The sequence below is a fragment of the Hypanus sabinus genome, chromosome 25 (assembly GCF_030144855.1).
Source record: "Hypanus sabinus isolate sHypSab1 chromosome 25, sHypSab1.hap1, whole genome shotgun sequence".
In the NCBI taxonomy this organism is placed as follows: Eukaryota; Metazoa; Chordata; class Chondrichthyes; order Myliobatiformes; family Dasyatidae; genus Hypanus; species Hypanus sabinus.
In genome coordinates, this window is record NC_082730.1 from 28,068,968 (window position 1) to 28,089,934 (window position 20,967).

Below are 20,967 nucleotides of genomic sequence, written 5' to 3' on the forward strand. Positions count from 1 at the left end.
AAGCAGTTTGACTGAAATGAGTGGAATTTCATTGCAATTCAGCATTTTTTATAAATTTTGGATTGGAAGAATTTGTGACAATTATCTGGAACTGACTACTTCATAGGGGTGAAATTTTGTCAATTATTTAGAGATAACAATTTGTGCGTGTATTTAAAATGGGCATACAGTGTTGAGAAAACATGAAGATTCTGATACCCTTAAATTCTTCACTGTTATTATTTCAGAGGATCTGTCCTGGGCCCAACTACAGAGAAAGCACAGCAGCACCTCTGCTTCCTCAGAAGCTTTTAAAGGTTCAGCATGACATCTAAAAGATTTACAAACTTCTATAGATGTGTGGTGGAGTATATTGATAGGTTGCATCACTGCCTGGTATGGAAACACAAATGCCCTTGAACAGAAAAGCCCACAAAAAGTCATCGATATGGCCCAGCCCATCATGGGTAAAGCCCTCCCAATCAGTGAGCACATCTATGTGGAGCACTGCCACGGGAAAGCAACACTCATCATCAAAGATCCCCACCACCCTGGCCATGCTCTGTTCTTGCTGATGCCATTAGGAAGAAGGTACAGGAGCTTCAGGACCCACACCACCTGTTTCAGGAACAGTTATTATCCCTCAACCATCAGGATCTTGAACCAAAAGGGATAGCTTCACTCATCCCATAACTGAACTGCCAGTGCTCAGCTTCTCTACTGCCTATTGAACAAAGCATTGTTAAATCCACATCTCCTAGTATCATATCCTTGCTGTGTATATATTCTGCTGTAAGTGGAGGAGACCATAAGACATCAGAGTAGAATTAGGCCATTTGGTTCATTGAGTCTGCTTGCCATTTCATCTTGGCTGATATCCCTCTCAACCCCATTCTCCTGCCTTCTCCATGTAACCTTTGGTATCTTTACCTATTAAGAAGTCCAGCTTTGAAAATACCAGTGAGGTGCCCTCCAGAAACACTTGTGGAGAAGAGGAGAAGGATTGAGAGTGTGAGGGAGGGGGAAGCAATTATATCTGTCTGGCAGCATTCTTAAATGCTGCATTACAGTCCTTAACTCAATTCTTTCCTCCTCCTGTGGTGATCAGACCCTGTCAAGAGCAATGAGAATACAGTCCAAAGCTGTAAGACAGAATAGTAAATTAAAATAATTCTGCAAGAAGTGCTACCTCACTGCATAAATCACGCAAAAAAACATCCTGTTCCCTTTGGGATCAAGGGTGCCTCACAACTGCAGCTATTCTTTTCGTTCTGGATGTTACCTTCAGAGCACTGTGGATGCTGTGTTGTGGAAATTCAAAACTTTGCAGTGCTGACCTTCATTCACTATATGGGTAACTGAGGGCACTCAAGACATGATAGATGGATTGCAGCAGGAGCCAAAAAGAAGAAAGTTATCAAATTCCAAACAAGAGAAAATGTCCAGATGCTGGAAATCCAAGCAACACACACAAAATACTGGAGGAACTCAGCAGGGCAGGCAGCATCTCTGGAAATGAATACAACCAACATTTCAGGCTGACAGCCTTCATCAGGACCAGAAAAATCATCAAATTATTTTGTGGAAGAAATGTAGTGAAATATGCTCAATATTATATCCACAGTTATCTGTTCTAATAATGCTCAAAGCAAGTTTTATAATCAATGTATATATGTGTCACCATATACAACCCTGAGATTCAGTTTCTTGTGGGCATTCACAGCAAATCTATAGAACAGTAACTAAAACAGGATCAATGAAAGATCAACCAGTGTGCAGAAGAGAACAAACTATGCAAATACAAATATAAATATATAGCAGTAAACAATGAGAACATGAGTTAATGAGGTAAAGAGACCTTGAAAGTGAAATCATTGGTTGTGGGAAAATTGCAATGATGGGGCAAGTGAAGCTGAGTGTAGTTATCCCTTTTTATTTAAGAGCCTGATCAACTGTTCTTGATTCTGGTGGTGCGAGTCCTGAGGCTCGTGTACCTTCTACTTGATGGCAGCAGCGAGGAAAGTGCATAATCTGGGTGGTGGGGATCTCTCATGATGGATGCTGCTTTCCTTTGACAGTGTTTCGTATAGATGTGTTCAATGTTTGGGAAGACTTTACTTGTGATGTACTGGGAGGAGTCCTGCCAAAGGGTCTCAGCCCGAAACTTCACCTGTACTCTTTTTCCATAGACACTGCCTCACCTGCTGAGTTCCTTCAGCATTTTGTGTGTGTTGCTTGGATTTCCAGCATCTGCAGATTTTCTCTTGCTTGTGACTGGGCCAAACCCACTACTTTTTGCAGGATTTTTCATTCAAAGACATTGGTGTTTCCATAGCATGCAGTGACACTGCCAGTCAATATACTCTCCACTACACACCCATAGAAGTTTGTCAAAGTTTTAGATGTCTTACCAAATCTCCACAAGCTCCTGAGAAAGTAGAGGCACTGCCATGCCAGAACTATATCTAGGAATTCACCCAAGGAAGTCTAAAGGTAATAATTTCATTAGACAACATTATGTTTTCTCCAGTGATTTAATTCTATTATTACATTAAAGATGCTACTTCACAGTATTGTTACAGCTAGTTCTTTATATCACAATGAGTTTTTGATGATAAAAAACAAATCAGGAAAATCCTAGTACAGTATAGAACAGAAATATCTTCTATTTCAGATTGCAAAGAAGCCACCGTCTATTTTCCTGGAATATCCTCCATTGGTGGCAGCAGTGTGTTGACTTGCTGTGAAAGAAGTAAAAGAAATTATAAATTAAATCTAAAGCATACAATTCCTTCCTAAATACATTTTTAAAAATGAATTTCTCCAACACCTGCAGATTCTCTTTTGTTTTTAAAAATATACTCTTTCCTTCGGGAGAATGTGATTGCCAAACCCTGGTATAAAAGCTGTGTGTCTCAATAAGAATTACTATTAAAATTATATTTGATATATCCCATCTAAATATGAACCTATTTTCACAGCATACCCATCTCAAAGTACTTTCTAGAATGGAGGTCAGAGATAAAAATGTGAGCTGATTTTTTTTTTCGTCTTGCAAGAACAAACATCCCAAGCACAGTGTCCTCCATTAACTTTACTGAATTTTCAGTAAGGAGCAGAGCTCAAATGTAAGAACATCCTGGAAATATTTGATTCGATAATGTAACATAAGAGCCTCAAGATACACTAGATCTTGGGGTCCGCGTCCATAGGACACTCAAAACTGTTGCACAGATTGACAGTGTTGTTAAGAAGGCATATGATGTGTTGGCCTTCAACAACCATGGGATTAAGTTCAAAAGCTGTGAGGTAAAGTTACATCTACCTGGGACCTTATTTACAGCCCATTGGGAGAACTGTGTTCATTTCTGGTCTCCTCACTACAGGAAGGATGTGGATACTATACAGAGAGTGCAGAGGAGATTTACAAGGATGTTGCTTGGATTGCAGAACGTGCCTTATGAGAATAGGTTGAGTGAACTTGGCCTTTTCTCTTTGGAGTGACGGAGGATGAGAGGTGACCTAATAGAGGTGTATAAGATGCTGAGAAGCATTGATCATGTGGATAACCAGAGGCTTTTTCCCAGGGCTGGAATGGCTAACACAAGGAGGCACAGTTTTAAGGTGCTTGGAAGTAGGTACAAAGGAGATATCAGAGGTAAGTTTTTCACACAGAGTGGTGGGTGCATGGAATGCACTGCCACCTAAGGTGGTAGAAGTGATACAATAGGGTCTTTTAAGAGACTCTTAGGTAGGTACATGGAGCATAGAAAAATAGGGGGCTATGTGGTAGGGAAATTCTTGGCAGTTTCTAGAGGAGGTTACATGGTTGGCACAGCATTGTGGACCAAAGAGCCTGTAATGTGTTCTATGTTCTGCTACTTTGCTATAACTTCACTAAAACCACAATAGATTGTTTGGTCCAGTTAAGATAGTTCAGTAATATGGAGTTCAGGACAAGTGTGTAGCAAGAGAGGGTAGAAATGAGTGCAATTTTAATATAGGACACAGCAGAGGCCGATGCCAAACTTGATGTACTTGGGAATTTTGACATTGAGGCATCATCTGCATATTTCTGATCAGCCGCCTTCCCGGAACTTACAAGAACTGGCAGCTATCTACTGAATGGAAGCAGAGTTTTGTTGGTGGATCTAAGTAAACCTGATGTTGACACCATTACTGCTTTTCTTTATCTGAGAAGTACACCAACAATCTGTAGACTGATGTTCATCTCAGATAAAGAAAAGCAGTAGAATCTCTATTACAGTTGACGTATTATGATGGGAAAATGCACATACAGTATACACATCAGGAGTCTCTGGCATCCAGTCTAAGGATCTACAGAATTCTTGTAGATATTGGATTGACTACAGAAAATCAAGATAAAATTTTTGAAAGAGTTCTGAAGGGAAGCAGGATGTTACTCTGCTACATCTCCTCAGTGATGTCAATCACTGTTCATGGGTAGATTCAGTTACAAACATTCTTTGTATATACCATGATTATATTTTCATACTTTAAAAAATTAAAGGCTATTCATTAAACAGAATTATTAACTTAAGTTGATGTGGGATGGATTTAAATGCCTAAAGCACTTAGTACCACTTGATAACAGAATTAAATGACAAGGTTTGTTCTTATAATTTCTCCATTTAGTGGAAGTGCGCTTTCAGTCACTAACAAAAACCTTTCCATGAATGTTCTGCTATAATGAAACATTAAATGGAAATATGTACACTTAGAATTAAAACAACAGTTTTATACTAAATGTCAGGACTAATCTGTGAAAGAAGATAGATCTTTTTAATAATTCTCAATCAAAATGAAATCATTGAGTGCCACAACTTTATATCAAGGCTCATTTCTATCTTAGCTTGAGGAGTTGGGTATATATGGGATGGCAGAGTCAATAAAAATAAGTGCCAGGAATCAACTATCGTGGAACATGCTGCAGTAATAAGTACATACAAAACGATATTGATTTAATTTGGATCATGCAATACAAAACTGGTATCTTACTTATTGCTCCATCAATGCTATGAATGGATGATTTCGTTGGTGAAATCCAAAGCCTTGGGGGTGATCTTGCTTGCAGGTAAGTAGCACCAGTTCCTGTGTGTTCAGGCACACAACCACAAATATCTTGCTGCACTCTGTCCTTCATTATTTTCCGATGAAACACTTCTTCAGGTTCTAGTTCATTGGAACTCAACCAGCAGCCACTATAAATAATTCACAGACAGCAGTAAACAGTTAAAGCAGTTAAAGAAGTAAGTGTGTGTGTGTGTTACGCCACTGGCTTTTATGGCAGCAATGAAGGTCCTCCATCTCTGGTGGTGTTCAGGGCTTCCTTCATTATGTCAGTAAATTTGTCTCAGTTTTCACTACTTTCCATCAGGCAAGTCCTGGGTAGACCCTCAGGAATAACATCACACTCAGATGTAGAAGGATTCTTCATTGCAGTTTCAGTAACAATTTTGTTTTACCAGTCAGGGTTGTTAGCCCTAAGTTGAACCCCCGGACCTAGTGGACCACTTTTATTCTGTCCTTTACCCTTTGACTTGCTTGACATGGGTGGACCTACCAAGAGCCAAAGCACAATGCCTTGTCTGCCCTCCAGGCCACTGAGACACACAAGCCTTCTAAACCACAACAAGGTTGTGGTCCCCTTGGAAGAAAAAAGTAACATTACAGAAATTATTTACCAGGACCTTCTGCTCCTTTATCTCATGGTCTTACGAATAAATGCTTTTGCTTAGTGACATCACTTTTGATGTTGCAGAGAGTCAACACACATTTATCGTCTGCCAATATAAAGGGTTTGTATTCTTCACATCTCAGTTCTATTAATTTTTCTATATGTTCTAATGAACAGTAATTTTTAGACTGCAGAGTTTTTTTTTGCACTGGAAGCTTTCATAAGTTGCTGCAAATGTTATTTTCCCAAATTAATTCTTAGAAATTAAAGCCACAAATTCATAAGTATCATACTAACCTGATGATGAAAGTCTATATCGCACCCACTGTATTTTATTGCTTTAATGCTGATTCATTCGTTTAATGTTTGTGTTTACAGTATGTATCATAAATTTAACACACATGCACTCTTCTCATAAAGCTCTCACCTCTGAGGATCACAAGTTGACTTTTGAAGAAGCACCTCATTCTTATGCTTCAGAAACTCGTTTGAATGGTCGTAAATAGCACTAAGATGAATATCCAGACTGTCTTTTGGTGCCTGTTAGATCAATGCACAGCTATCAAAATTGCATGAATAAAGCAACTTTTCTCATGAACTATAAATTGGAAGAAGTGTTTCTTCTGCTGTACTTTGGCTAATTTGAAATATCTTCTGCACATTTGTGTTTTCTGTAAACATCTTAAATCGAAGTATGACAGTGAAGATTTTTCAGATATAGCAGAGCTGATTATTTTCAACTCTGGCCTGAGGGACAATTTGTTACACAAGGATTTCCTTATGATGTTAAGTACCACCTGGAATTGGGATGCATGATGCCATTGACAGCGGGTACCAGTATTGAGCTAAAATGGACATGACACAGGTACAATGTTATGTTACCTCTATTTATGCCATTACAGACAACGACAGAAAACACATGCCATCCTGCTTAGCTTAGATGGCAAACCTTCAGGGAGACTTGGGTTGATTTAAATATTTATTTTTTCCTGCTGTTTTTACTTTTGAGGGCAGATGGTGGAAAGAAAGTTGTCACTTCTGTGATTAAAAATTAGTTAACAAACAATAATATGGAGCAATGGCACTGTAGTTTTGTGGTTAGCACAACAGTTACAGTACCAGTGACCTGGGTTCATTTCCTATTGCTGCCTGTAAGGAGATTGTACATTCTCCACGTGACCATGTGGGTTTCCTCTGGGCGCTCAGATTTCCTCTCCAAAGACATCCAAAGACGTACTGATTGATACGTTACTTGGTCATTGCAAATTTCCTGTGATTAGGCTTGGGTTAAATCGGGGGATTGCCAAGAAGCGCAGCTCAAAGTTCCAGAAGGGCCAATTGCGAGCTGTATCTCAATAAATAATAAACAGTATATGGTTCACAAGGCATATCCCGCTCATTATATAGTTCACTGTATGCCACCCCAGGTATATCCTCCAGAGTTTTTGGGGCCACACAGCTGCTGCGTACTTTTCCGGTCTGCTGTTTTAGTACCAATGCATATAAATTCCTAGGTCTTCTCATTTATTCAGTCACCTATCCCTGCATAAATTGGTCTTGTGCTGAACATTAGCCAGTTGAAGAGGGTGTTAAATTTCTCCAAGTAGATTTAATTTAAAATGGCATGTGCATTTAAAGAGCAATTGACTGGATGGAATGGAGTTGATAACAACATTGCTTGTCTTTGATGGGAACAGAAGTGACAAAATGAATAGGGGTGCATAGAATTGATTATGTAGGCAAGTGACAGAAATCTATGACATCTGATAGCTGGAACAGTAGATTAGAAATTGCCTAAGGGTGGCTGCGTTGGCTGGAAAAATTATTCTATTTTGAACTTCATGGGGTAGTGTTGCATTATTGCTTGACACACATGAGTGCAAATGGATAAGAGGTTGACGCCTTCATAGGGTGACCAGAGAGGATTTTATGTCCATTCTACATTTAACACATTTCTCTGTCTCAGTATGATCCATATATTTAAAAGCTCAACATACCCATGCCATATAGGATAACACACCTTAAATTGCCAGCCATAGTCAGAACCAAGAGTCTGGTGGATTGTAGGCTTGGCCATGCTTCTTCTCTTGCGAAAGGCCGCACACTGCATCTTGTTTTATCCTGGCCCTTCCAACAAACAAAACCTATTCCACTGCCAGAAAATGGATTATCAGCAAAAGGGCTGATTTTCTATTTGAGGGTATGAAAGCTCATTCAGTCAGGGTTGTGACTAAAAGTACATATGATTATTAGATGTATGGCAAAGCTAGGTTTTCTCAGAAGAAAATAGAAATAAAATGAAAAATATGCTTCCCAAGTTTTAAAATCTGTGGCCAAATAAATGTGCCATCTTCAGTCTGTACAGCTTCTAACTTTTAGGGCAAAAACATATGACCCCCCCCCCCCCCACTTAGTTCCCATGTAGATCTTTGCATCACTCTATATATTGCATTTCAGGTAATTAATTGAAATTCCTGAAAAGAACTTGATCTCAATATGGTGAGATATGAGTGACAAATTATCAGACTGTTTTACATCCTTCCAGATTTCTGGTTTCATTGAAGTCAAGATCAAAATTAAAAATATGCAAACCAATCTGCCAGTTTTCTATTTTTTGCTTTGCCCTCTCTCACAAAGTCAAAATCAACAGCCATGTGGGCTCATCACACCTATCCAGAAGATTCAAGATTGCCAGTAGTTGACTTAAATGGTGTATTTGATTCCAGATAAAAGTTTTATATCTATTTTAAACCTATACTTGTAAATGAGAGTCAGTATTTAAAATATTGCTGCTAATTTTGTTTACAAAAATGTAATAATTCAAAAGACATAGGAGAACTTCATCAGTAAATCTCAGATAATCACGGGATGCTAAGCTTTGATGTCTCAATGACGTTCCTTGTTTGTAACCATCTTATTAAGCCATACAGCAGATGAGATTCTTGAAATTCACTTTGCCAATAACAGCAACTTGTTGATGCATTTGGCAGGTAAATATCATCACCTGTTCTATTAGTTGCTATATTGTATTAGTTCAAAGATTTGTGTGTTGTATGCTTCTTCTACCTTGGGATTACAGAGGTAAATTCCTTTGCTGGCACTTGACACAGTTGCTGTTGCATGTAGACGGTTCCACGGGTCCTCCTGTTGTGCTAAATGGGTTGGCTTTTGATACTGAAAACTCTGAAAGAATGCAGAACATTAATAAGATTGCAGTGTTATCCTTTAACATATTTGCTGATAGTACTGTTATTTTAAAAAATATTATCCTTCAGAACTAGAATCCAGGTTTGAAACTAGTTTCATCAACTTGGAGTAACACACAAGAGGAACTCAGCAGGTCAGGCAGAAGGATGAAGGATCTTGGTCTGAAATGTTGACTGTTTGTTCCTCTCCATAGATGCTGTCTGATTTGCTGAGTTCCTCCAGCATACTGTATGTGTTACCATGGATTTCCTGCCTCTGCAGAATCTTTTGTGTCTAATTAGATCAAGTAACATCAGTTTACAAACTATAAAATTACTTTTGGCATTCTGTCCACAACCAATCCTCTTTTCATGAATTAAAATAAGGGTTAAAACTGATAATGGCTTGAAATGTGCTCTGTGGACCTCGAAGACTGTCACCCACAAAGATCCCCACAGTCTCTGTGTTGTGGACTTTCTCCCCATTCAATATCATTTATTGACAGGTATTATTTCAAAGGGATCCCAAGCAATTATTAGTTCTTGAACTGGCTGGCTATGTAGCCAATCACAATAACAGAATTTAACAAGTGACAAACCAGTAACGAAAATGTAGTATTTTAGCAGACATTTGAAACACTTAAATAGCATAAAATAAATATAACATTAGTGATGACCTTATCACACTAAATATTTTCACCAACAGCTTGTTTTTATTTTCATGACTATTAAAATATGTATCTTGGGTATTATGATAGACATACATGAAATTAGATTGTTAGGACCAAAGAATATGTTTAGTGTGAATTATGTCTTAACACCATTCTTCAAACCCATGTTAGAATACTTGCAGGAAATTTTACTGCAGTAGTAGATCCCACATAGGATTTAGACAGGAGTGGATCAAAATAATCCCCAATCCAGAGGAGCTAAAGAAGACAGAAGCTTTTGCCAAATGAAAATATTTCCCTTGAATCTAATGGATAAAGTTGCAAAGCAGCATTGCCTTTGGAGGGGGACTCACTGACGATGGCTGTAGAATTTCTGTGCTAAAACATGCACAAGTAGAAATCCCAAAGTTGCTATTATTTTAATAGTGTAAACATGGTGGATGGCAATAGTTTTGCTGTCAGTTCAAATGCAAATTAGATTAAAGTTCTAACCTATCGAACTGTGCATTGACACTTGATAAGTTGCATAGTTTTCCAAACTATACTCTTCTTTGTACCTTTCACCTCTAGTATTTTATATTTTTATTTCAGATTTCCAGCATCTGTAGTTTGCTTTGTGTATCCTTCATTCACTACCTGCAGCAAAGTATCCTTCCTCAATGAGCAAGCTGGATGTTCATAGGCATTAAAATCTTTCGTAACTTCCTTAGCAATTAAAACTTAGATCTTCAGTTAGTGGAAACAACAGCATACATGGTATCATATTATTGTAGCAGTTTAAAATATATTTAAATATTTTCTAAAGAATAAAATGATGCTCAGGACACTTTGGGTGTGGTTAAATATTTCACTCTATTCCGTCTATTTATTGTCAAACTCAGGATGTTTAAGATTATGCCCGGCTGAAACAATGCCACGAGAATTAGGTGGAGGGCTACCTTCAAATTTATATAATAACTTTAAGGCAATGTATCCCAAGAATTAATTGATTAAATTAGAAGTTAATATGAAATGAAAACTAGCACTATGGTTAAAACTTAAGTTAAAGAGAAAAAAAAACTTCACGATTTAAAGACATGCATAGAGTTTTAAACAGTAATAGGATGATTGTGGAAATTGAAATGTATTAATAAAGCATTTTCTGCAATTATCATTAAAGTTCATTACTCCTCATTATTTATGTAAACCTAAGAGTTGTGTGCAAATGAAACAAAATGACGCACACCAAAATACGGTTGAACACGGAAGTGAGGAAGAACTGGCAAATTTTCATTTATTTATTACATTTCCTGCCATTATCCAACATTCCCAACTGATCTCAAGAAAGTGGTGTGTGCTGCTCTTTTGATTTGCTGCCACACTTCTGGTGAAGGTGCTCACAGATGGCCCATTAGATTTGCAGGATGTAGAGCCAGGTGATGATGAAGGACCAGACCGTGTGTGACTTCAGGGAATCCTGCAGTGATGTTACATCCACCTGGTGTTACTGTCCCTCTGGATTGTAGCGAGTGTAGGTTTCAGGAGTGCTGTTAGATTAGCCTGGACAAACAGCTGCAGTCCACTTTGTACTGCAGTTCATGGTGCACAAGCAGTGGAGGAAATAGATTTCATGGTGATGTATGGGGTGCCAGTCATGTATACTGCTTTGTCCTGAATGCTTTCATACTTTATCAGTGTAGCTGTTCTCATTCAGGCAAGTGGAACAGGTACCAAGACTGTAGCTGGGAATAGAACTAAGTTTATGGGCACAGCATGGCTGAGAATGGGTCAGATGTGTGACTGGAATGGAAACAGGAATTGAGTCAACTTTGCAGAAAAAGAATCATTAAGTATCTGGTGTGTGGTGTGGAGCCAAATGCTTATACTGTATGTGATTGTGATCAAAAGTTAGGGACCAGAGAATGGCTGGGAGGTGGAGGCTTGTGTGTCAAGAGAAGGAAGAACTTGAATAATAATCTCTTATATGACAGCTTATAGAACCCCTCCTGTAAATTCACTGGTCCACTTTTATCCATAAATCCTATTGTTGTCTCAAAATACTTCAACAGATTTCCCTTTCCAAAATCAATTTTAACTCTTTTCAATTATTTGGATTTTCTATGTGCTCAGTAGAATTCTAAGATCTGTGAAAGTAGACTGGAGCATTTTCCTGACATAAATAGATACCAGGCTAACTTGTGTACAGTTCCCTTTCCTTCTCTCTCTCCACTTAATTGAATGTTATTCAATCCATGATTTTCATACTATAATGGTTAAAAACAATGAAACATCCACCTCCAGAGAGGTCTTCATGAATATATAAGATGTAAAGTCAAGCAGTGGTTTCAGGATTTCTTCCCAGTGTGTTAATACCATATGAACCCTAATTTCTTCAAAATCCTCACTCTGATTCAGTATTTGATTCCCCATTCTTTCCAAATGTATTTTGGTATCTTCTAAGATGATGGATTCAAAATAGTTATTAATTTTCTGAACATTTTCTTCTCCCATTTGTAATATGTATCTATGCTTGTAATAAACCAACATTTATTATTACTAATCTCTAAATTCATCATTCAGAGTATACGAGAATCAAAGGAAGACAGAGAAAATGAGACAGAGAGAAAGGAACTGACGGGGAAGGAAGAGAGAATAAATCCAAAACTAAGACAGAAAAAGTGCTTCAAAATAAAGGGAAAGAGAGACAGAAAAGGACATCATGAAACTCGGAAAGAAATTTTCAGAGAGTGGGATGAGAAGCATTATGGAGAGATAGAGACAAACAAATTAAGGAGGGATAGAGTTACTTGGGAATGAGGAAGAGAGCAATAGAAAGGTAGAAACAGAAAGAACTTGGGAGCAAGGTATGAGAAATGCATTTCGTGTGGCTGGGGAAAATACAGAACCAGAGAGGAGTGGAACAAAAGGGGAAACAGAAAAGCAGACAAGGGAGGGGACATGAGATGATGAGGGAAAAGAAAGGAAATGAGTGCAACAAATGTGGAAACACGGAGGGAAGGATAGAGAGTGAGAAAGGGTGCATATTTTAAGGGGTGTGTGTGTAAAATCAGAAATTCACAGAGTTTGCAATTGAGAAGTAATAAAAAGAGAGAGCAGAAGCTAATAAAAAAACATTTTTCACTACATGATATGGTTCTAGTTTTGAAAGCTTTTTGCAAAGTGGCTTTGCTTGAAAAATAGTGAAGATCATCACTCTATACAGTGGAGTCATAATTAATGGAAGGAAATATATGTTGGTTAATTACCTCAGCCATACGACCATATTGCTGGAGTTCCTCAGGGAGTCCTAAACCCAAGCATTTAAACTGTTACATCGCTGGTGCACTCTGATTTGAAATTCTATATTGAATTCACTGATCCTCAGCTACTGAGGTAGAGCAAGCCTGAAGTACATTGTGGCAGGTGATAGTTGAAACCAGGAGAAGTAAACAGTTGGGAAACTGATTGGTGAAAGTGATAAAGAGCTGGAGAAGGGGGAGAATCTGATAGGAGAGAAGTCCATGGAAGAAAGGGAAGGAGAGGAGAATCGGAGGGAGGTGATGGGCAAGTGAGACGGAGCAGGAATGGGGATTGGTGAAGGAGGGGAATTACCAGAAGTCTGAGAAACCAATGTTCATGCCATCAGGTTGGAGGCTTCCCAGACGGAATATAAGGTGTTGCTTCTCCAACCTGAGTGAGGCCTCATCGTGGCAGTAGAGGAGGACGTGGACTGACATGTCAGAATGGGAATGGGAAGTAGAATTGAAATGGGTGGCCACTGGGAGAACCCACTCTTTCTGTTATGTATAGTTTTTTCTCATAAAATTCTATTGTATTTCTGTTTTCCTGTAAATGCCTGCAAGAAAATGATAGGGTCGTAAGGAGAGCTTTTGGTACATTGGCTTTTATAAATCAAGTATCGGGTATAAGAGTTGGAATGTAATGGTGAGGTTGTATAAGACATTGGTGAGACCGAATTTGGAGTATCGTGTGCAGTTTTGGAAACCTAATTACAGGAAGGATATTAATAAGGTTGAAAGGGTGCAGAGAAGGTTTTCAAGGATGTTGCTGGGACTTGAGAAACTGAGTTAAAGAGAAAGTTTGAATAGGTTAGGACTTTGTTCCCTGGAGCATAGGAGAAAGAGTGGTGATTTGATAGAGGTGTATAAAATTATGATGGGTATAGATAGAGTGAATGCAAGCAGGCTTTTTCCACTGAGGCTAGGGGAGAAAAAAAACAGAGGGCACGGGTTAGGGGTGAAGGGGGAAAAGTTTAAAGGGAACATGGGGGGGGCTTTTTCACACAGAGAGTGGTGGGAGTGTGGAATGAGCTGTCAGATGAAGTGATGAATGTGGGCTCACTTTTGACATTTAAGAAAAACTTGGACAGGTATATGGATGAGATGGGTTTAGAGGGATATGGCCCAGGTGCAGGTCAGTGGGACTAGGCAGAAAGATGGTTCGGCACAGCCAAGAAGGGCCAAAAGGCCTGTTTCTGTGCTGTAATGTTCCATGGTTCTCAAGGCCATATATGGTAAAATATACATACTTTGATAATAAACATACCTTGAACTTTGAGATGTATAACTGGACCATTCACATAAGTAACTAGAAACACCTTTCAAATAGTATTACCGGTAACTATTGAAGGGAATAGTTAGAGAAAGGAATAAAGAGCGAGAGAAGGGGGAATCTGATTGGAGAGGAGAGAAGGCCATGGAAAAAAGGGAAGGAGGATGAGGAACAGTTACTCCTTCAGAACAAGACCCTTCAGAAAACCCAAAATATTGATGATTTATTGTCCACCTAGATGCTGCCTGATCTGCTGAGTTCTTCCAGCATCTTCTGTGTGTTCCTCAAGATTTCTGGCATCATAAATAGCTAGATCATTCACATAAATACTGTGTGTACCACCTGCAAAATGCAGCATAGCAATCCACCAGAACTTTGCTGACAAGTTGCTGAAAAGAAAACTACCTGTCACAGAAATGAAACAAAAGGAAAACTAAGGATTGAATAAAATATACAGTTTGAGGTCAAGGAAGAAACCACAAGAATAAAAAAAAACTATTGGGAGTTGGTTCTGGATCTCAAGAGAGGGAATTTGTAGAATGCCTACCAGATGCCTTTGTTTGAGCAGCTTGCCCTTGAGCCCACTAATGGAACTTGGGTGACTTAAGTAAAGTGATATGGAGAGGATGTTTCCTATGCATGAGAGAGTCTGTAGATACTGTAAATCCAAAGCAACACACACAAAATGATGGAGGAACACAGCACATCAGGCAGCATCTATGGAAATGAATAAACAGTCAACGTTTCTGGCCTAGAGCCTTCTTCAGGAAGGGAGATTATGCCAGGATTTTTAAAAAAAAGTGGGTAAGGGGAAAAGAGGATAGCTAGAAGGTGAAGCCAAGTGTGTAGGAAAGGGCTGGAGAGGAAGGAATCTGATAGGAGAGGGGTGTGGACCACAGGAGAAAGGGAATGAGGAGCGACCCCAGGAGAGGTGATAGGAAACTGAGAAGAGGTTAAGAGGCCAAAGTGGGGAATAGAAGAAGTGGTGAGGGGAAAGAAACGTTTTACCAGAAGGAGAAATCAATATTCATGACATCAGGTTGGCGGCTACCCAGACAGAATATAAGGTGTGCTCCCCCAACCCCAGGGTGGCCTCATCGTGGAAAAGTGGAGGACATGGACCGACATGTCGGAATGGAAATTGGAATCGGAAATAAAATGCTTGATCACCGGGAAGTATCCCCTTTGGCAGCTGGAGCGGAGGTGTTCGACGAAGCGGTTCCCCCAGCTTACGACGGGCCCTCTCCTTTTCTTCTATTTCCCTCTGTGGACTCTTAGCATCTCTTCCTGTCTACGACCCCGTCCCTTCCTTTGAGCCTGCTCTGTCATGGCTGATCTACTCAATGCATCATTTTCCTTTCACTGATTCCTTTAATATCTAGAAATGTATTTCTGAGGAAGCACAATAACTGAGCCTCCCTGTTAAAGGGTGTCAAAGTTTAACCACTCTCTGGGTGAAGAAATTTCCTCATCTCATTCCAAAAGTGCGCACATTGTAAAAGATTACAAGGATTGTGTCCCGGGGTTCCGGGCATCTCAGCCAAAGGAAACTTTTAAGAAATGCACAAACCTTAATTTCCTTCTCGTTCTTCTGAAATCTGGAGAGAGCAACTTGGTTTACCCAAACCCATAGAGTCCGGAACCAGACATAATAAATATTCATTGCCTTTCCCTAAGGCAAGATTTGTTTTGTCAAACTGCACATAATGTTTCAGAGACGGCCGCTACTAAATAGATTCTATAACTTACATTCCAGCACTTGCAAACTTTGTAAAGTATTTGTCCCTGGAGACAAAAGTGCGTGCAATGCAAACCTATTGCACTACTGTTTTGTTTTCAAGGAATTTATGCAGCTCAGGAACTAAAACATTTTAAAAACATTGTTTGCAAACAGATCCAAATATCGGACGCGGTGGAACGATTTTGGATGTTCCCTCAGAAATATAAATTCTGGGTTTCAGTATAAAACTCGGAACTCTTCAAGGACCTTGAAAACAAATAGATGCAATGTTGAGTATCTGTTAAAAAAAAACAAAAACAAAGCCTACAAATGCCCCAGAATATCTATTCTGGACTCTTTTTAGTGATTTAGAACGTTAAAATAAATATTTTATATTTGACATTTTTATTTACTGTTTCTGTTAATCCTCGCATACTTGCCTCACTCGCAGGGTCACTGAGCACAGATGGTGTAAAAATGGATACTTCTAAAATGACTAAAGGCTAATTCATTTTCATATAGTTTGCAGCTCCGTTAAAAACAAGCGCATTACTTTTTAAATAAAATGCTCAGTAATTTTACCAAGTGCAGGACATCCACGTTTCAAAGTTATTGGACTACCTGATTTTCCTTCTGCCGGCCTCTAAAATCATCGTCGTTTTCATATTTTGGGAAAGGGAATGGTTCCCTTGTATCTGGCATTTTCCAGCGCGGTCTCCGCCGCTGCGGAGATCCGAAAAGAAATCTCCCTCGTGTACTGCAGTCGCTCGGACATTTGTTTACAGCGTTACAATCCGTTGCTTGGTTACGACGTTTTAGAAACTCTGGATTTCCATGGTAGTCTCTACCACCTTACGGTGATCACGGCTAGGATTATCTGACCCGTTTAATGCCTTAAAGGAAAACAGAAGAGTAGAAAATAATTACTGTAAAACCAAAATAACCTCCTTATCTCAAGTGACCTCATGCAGTACTGAGAGAATGCTGCAGTTACTTTCTTTTGAATTTACTGTCCTTTCAGGCGAATTTCAATAATAATAGTCAGTCCGTGTCCGTGACGCTACGTGAACCATGCAACAGTGGCTGTGGATTTATAATCGGCATCAGTGGAATTGAATTTTCGTAGCAGTACAGAAAATGTTGCTCTTGCCGAGTCCGTGATTGAATGAATACAGGTTTGGTATGATTTATTTTAGGAATAAAGCGTCACCTGCAATCTGAATGAGATCAAGCTTTCAGGGTATTGGGTGCAATGGATCCCTTACGGAATTTAACTGAATCAGTCTAGATTGTGATTGACCTCATTGCTTTTTATAGGATCTCGTGTGTTAAGTGTCAAGATTATGGATATTGCGAAGTTGACCAGAATTCAAAATCATTAAGTTCATTCATTTCAGGGGTGAAAAACCGCAGATGCTGCAAATCTGGAACAAAAACCAAAACATTCAGTGGTCAGCTAATATCTTTGAAAAGGAGACACAGTGTTGGCATTTCAGCTTGAGGACCTTTCCTTAGAACGGTGTTAACTCTTGTTTCTCTTTCCTTAGGCACTGCCTGACCTGCTGAGTGTTTCCAGCATTTTCTGTTTTTGTATGTGACATGTGGGCCCTTCAGTATTCCTGTGTGCTTGCAAACTAAATATAAGTGAAAGATTCAAAAAATAAAGTATGAGGGTACTGGAAATCTGAACTAAAATTTTAAAAATGCTCTAAGTTTTCATTAAGTCAGGCAGCATCTATGTAGAGTTAATAGGTGGCTGCGGAAGCCAAGTCTTTGCATATATGTAAGGCAGAGGTGGATAGATTTTCGATTGGTCAGGGCACGAAGGAACACGAGAAGAAGACAGGTGAGGGATAATGGATCAGCCATGATAAAATCTCGGAGCCGACTCGATGGGCCAAATGGCCTAATTCTGCTTCTGTATCTTGTGGTTTTATATCTCAGGTCAGTGATGTATGGCTCTGTGTCTACCCTGACCATCTCTCAGTCCTAACAATTTAGCGACACCTTGCCCAGGCCAAACAACATTCCCCAGCAAAGCAAGCTATTTTTCTTTTTATCAAGGCAGGGAAGAAGGTCAAACCCAATCCAAGGAGCATTCCAGCATCCTAGGAACATCAAAGGACTGGCGATTAAGAGCCGACCTAGGAAACTGCTCGGATTCCCTGAGCACATCTCCTCGACAATGCTTAGGCCAAACATAGTGCTGCCGTCAGAGTCACCTAGACAGGTGGTCATGTTGGAGCTGGCCGTTCCCTGGGAAGACCGGTTGGAGGAGGCCCATGAAAGGAAAAAGACTAAGTACCAAAACATGGTTGAGTGGTGGCCATACTGCATACCATAGAGGTGGGCTGCAGACGAGCCCTCAGCCGGTTGGGCATCTCAGGATCCCAGAAGAGGAAAGCAATCTGGAAGACAATGGAGGCAGCAGAGCAGGCCTTGAGGTGGCTGTGGATCAGGAGGGGTGGTCCGTGGCAGAATGCTACGCAGGCACAAACCGGAGCCTGATCAACCCTGGCTGGGTCACCCGGGCGAGGGGATCTGATGTTGACAGACCAGAGAACACCTTGTGATCCCGGGTTACATCACTGATGATGTGCCTGAATTCATCGCAGGACGTATCATTCTATCAGTGAGAGACCAGTGTGCAGCCATCTCAGCAAGGTTCGAAGGCTTCCATCAGTCTGGCCATTTTACAAGCCGAATAGACGTGGCTGCAGTAAACATGGTAAACAGATGGATTGATCTTGATGTGCGAATGAGGTGTGTCTGATATATTTTATGTCTAACCCCTCGTCATTGCACGTTTGTACAAATAACAGCGCCTTCAATATGAAAAATTTAAGTGCGTGTAAGTGCGCTCTTCTACATTATCTAAATGTTTTAATTAAATGAATTAATTTCAAATCTCCAGCAAAATATTATATTATTTGAATCTATTTGAATAGTTTTTTAAATATATTTATATCAATGACATTTAAACGCAGTTCAAAAATCTTTGGCAATCTTGAGCGTGTTCTGGAGTCGGTGCCTAAGACTTGGTTGTTGCTCATCGCCTGTCTATCCCAGTTTACGGGACTCTCCTTGAGTGTGAAGGGTCAGGCTGAATATCTCCTGCATTTGAGCACCATGGACGGCAAGTCTGGCAAAATGCCTGGGGCAGTATTATCCATTTTCATATGTAAACAGAAGCTGATGGTTTGAGAACATTTCAAGGTCTGTGGTCTGTAGACCCAAAGGTTATGTATGAGCAGATTGCTTTGATTCTGAAGCTGATATACTGTTGAACACAATATCTTAATTATTTTGTCACGCAATTTCTATTCTCTCCTGAATGTGCTACTTGCATTTATGTAAACTAAAAATCTGGAGTCCCCAGTTGCCTAAATTTAGGAATCCTATTTCACAGAATAAAGTATCTGATTAAGGGGTTCAGTGCCAAATTTGCAAAGGGCCTTTTAATCGGATAATTATTACATGTTCTATCAAATTTACAGTTTCAGAAAATACATTTCAAGTACTTCTGTCTTAGTTTCAGTTTTAATAGAAAACTAGTTCCTCATGGATTAAGCTGACTGTTCTGTGCCAATACAGTACTGCTAAAAATAAGCCACTGTCTTCTGACAGTGTTATGTAAGTTGTATGTGTAAATATCTTAGTGAACATTGAAAATGGGAACATCCTGTTGTTATGTCTGCATGACATAAATCAAACTGTAGATGGGACAACATTTTATAAAAATAGAATTGCAAATGATTCACCTGCTTCATTGATGTGCAATATGCATATACATTAGTCAAAAGGGGCTCACATATTGAAGGTGGATAAAATGCTTTGAATTCCAATTTGATTAATTAAATAAAAGAAACCCAGTGGTTAAGAGGAATTAACTGCTGTTACATAGAGTTTACAAAACAGGAACAGGCTATTCAATCCAACTGGTCTGTGCTGTTTTTTTATGTTCCTGACAAGTAGTTCTTCCACTTTAATTATCTAACTTAATTTGTATGTATTCCCTTCTTACTCCTGTGCCTTTCCCTAAGGCCTTCATACTATTAGTGACAGACACACCAGCTTGTAGTCAGCTTCTACTCTAGACACTGGGCTCTCTCCTGTCTGCTTCATTGGACTTACTAGTAGCTATCTCATAAATGACCACTGGTTCAGGAGTACAATGTACAAGAGATTTTAAAAGTCTGGCTCTTGAATAGTTCACATCAATGAACTTCAGTTTATTGTGCTTTCAGAGAAGATTGCATTAAGAAGTATTTTGTGGGTGTGGCTTACATTTTGCATAACTCTATAATTCACATGACTGCAAAATGAGTTGACAAATTGGATGCAAGGCAAATTGGCAAATTGAATTAAAAGCTGGCTTGGTAATAGGAGAGAGGAGACCATGATCGTGGATTGGCTATATAATTGGAATAGTAGTGTATACAATAGGGATAAATAACTACAGGAGATATGATTAATAGCTTTGCTGATGACATAAACATTAATGGAGTTGTGGATAGTGAAGAGGACAGTTTTAGATTATATCAGCTGATAGATTGTAATGATAGATAGGATTTAATCCTGATAAGTGCAAAGTGATGTAGTTTGAGAAATCAAACAAGGATAGACATATACTGTGAATGATGGGGCCCTTTGAAGAGTTGACGAACAAAGGGACTTCAGTATATAAACCCAAACATCCCAGAAGGTGGCAGCACATATAAATAGGCTTGTAAAGCAGGAATGCAGAATGAATGTAAGAGCTGGGTTGTTATGGCACAGCTTTATAAATCTTTGTGAGGCCAACTCTGGAATATCTTGGGCCATCTTAGTTGCCACACTAGAGAAAGGACATGATTGTGCTGGAGACAACACAAAGGAAATTCACCATGATTTTTCCTGGGATAAAGTATGTGAGGAAAGGCTGGTTAGGCTGGAATTATTTTCCTTGGAGCAGAGAAGGCTGATGGAGTCCTGATAGAATTGTAAACAATTGCATCCACAGTAGTAAATGTTTCCTCTTGACAGAAGTTTAAGGAGTAAGAGGTTTAGGGAGATATGAAGAAGAATCCCTCAGCTCAGATCCTGGTTGAAATGCACTCAGAATGTAGAGGCTTGCACAATACAGTAGATTCTGGTTAATTGGGACACATCAGGACCAGCACA

At 39.3% G+C, this 20,967-nt stretch overlaps 2 protein-coding genes across 2 annotated transcripts in view; one reads left to right on the top strand and one right to left on the bottom strand.

Annotated features, from left to right (window-relative positions):
* Positions 1 to 2,494: 2,494 nt before the first annotated feature.
* cfap276 (cilia and flagella associated protein 276) lies at positions 2,495 to 16,582 on the bottom strand. The gene is made up of 5 exons (XM_059950391.1): positions 16,426 to 16,582; positions 8,744 to 8,860; positions 6,105 to 6,217; positions 4,999 to 5,201; positions 2,495 to 2,720 (listed from the first exon to the last, which is right to left on the bottom strand). Exons 1-5 carry the CDS (start codon positions 16,504 to 16,506, stop codon positions 2,650 to 2,652), a joined length of 585 nt encoding a protein of 194 aa, XP_059806374.1. The 5' UTR covers positions 16,507 to 16,582; the 3' UTR covers positions 2,495 to 2,649.
* A 126-nt stretch (positions 16,583 to 16,708) lies between these two features.
* elapor1 (endosome-lysosome associated apoptosis and autophagy regulator 1) overlaps positions 16,709 to 20,967 on the top strand; it is a 130,075-nt gene continuing 125,816 nt past the window's right edge. The window contains exon 1 of the mRNA XM_059950389.1: positions 16,709 to 16,979. The gene's annotated coding sequence lies outside the window, so the exon portion shown is untranslated. The remainder of the gene's footprint in view (positions 16,980 to 20,967) is intronic.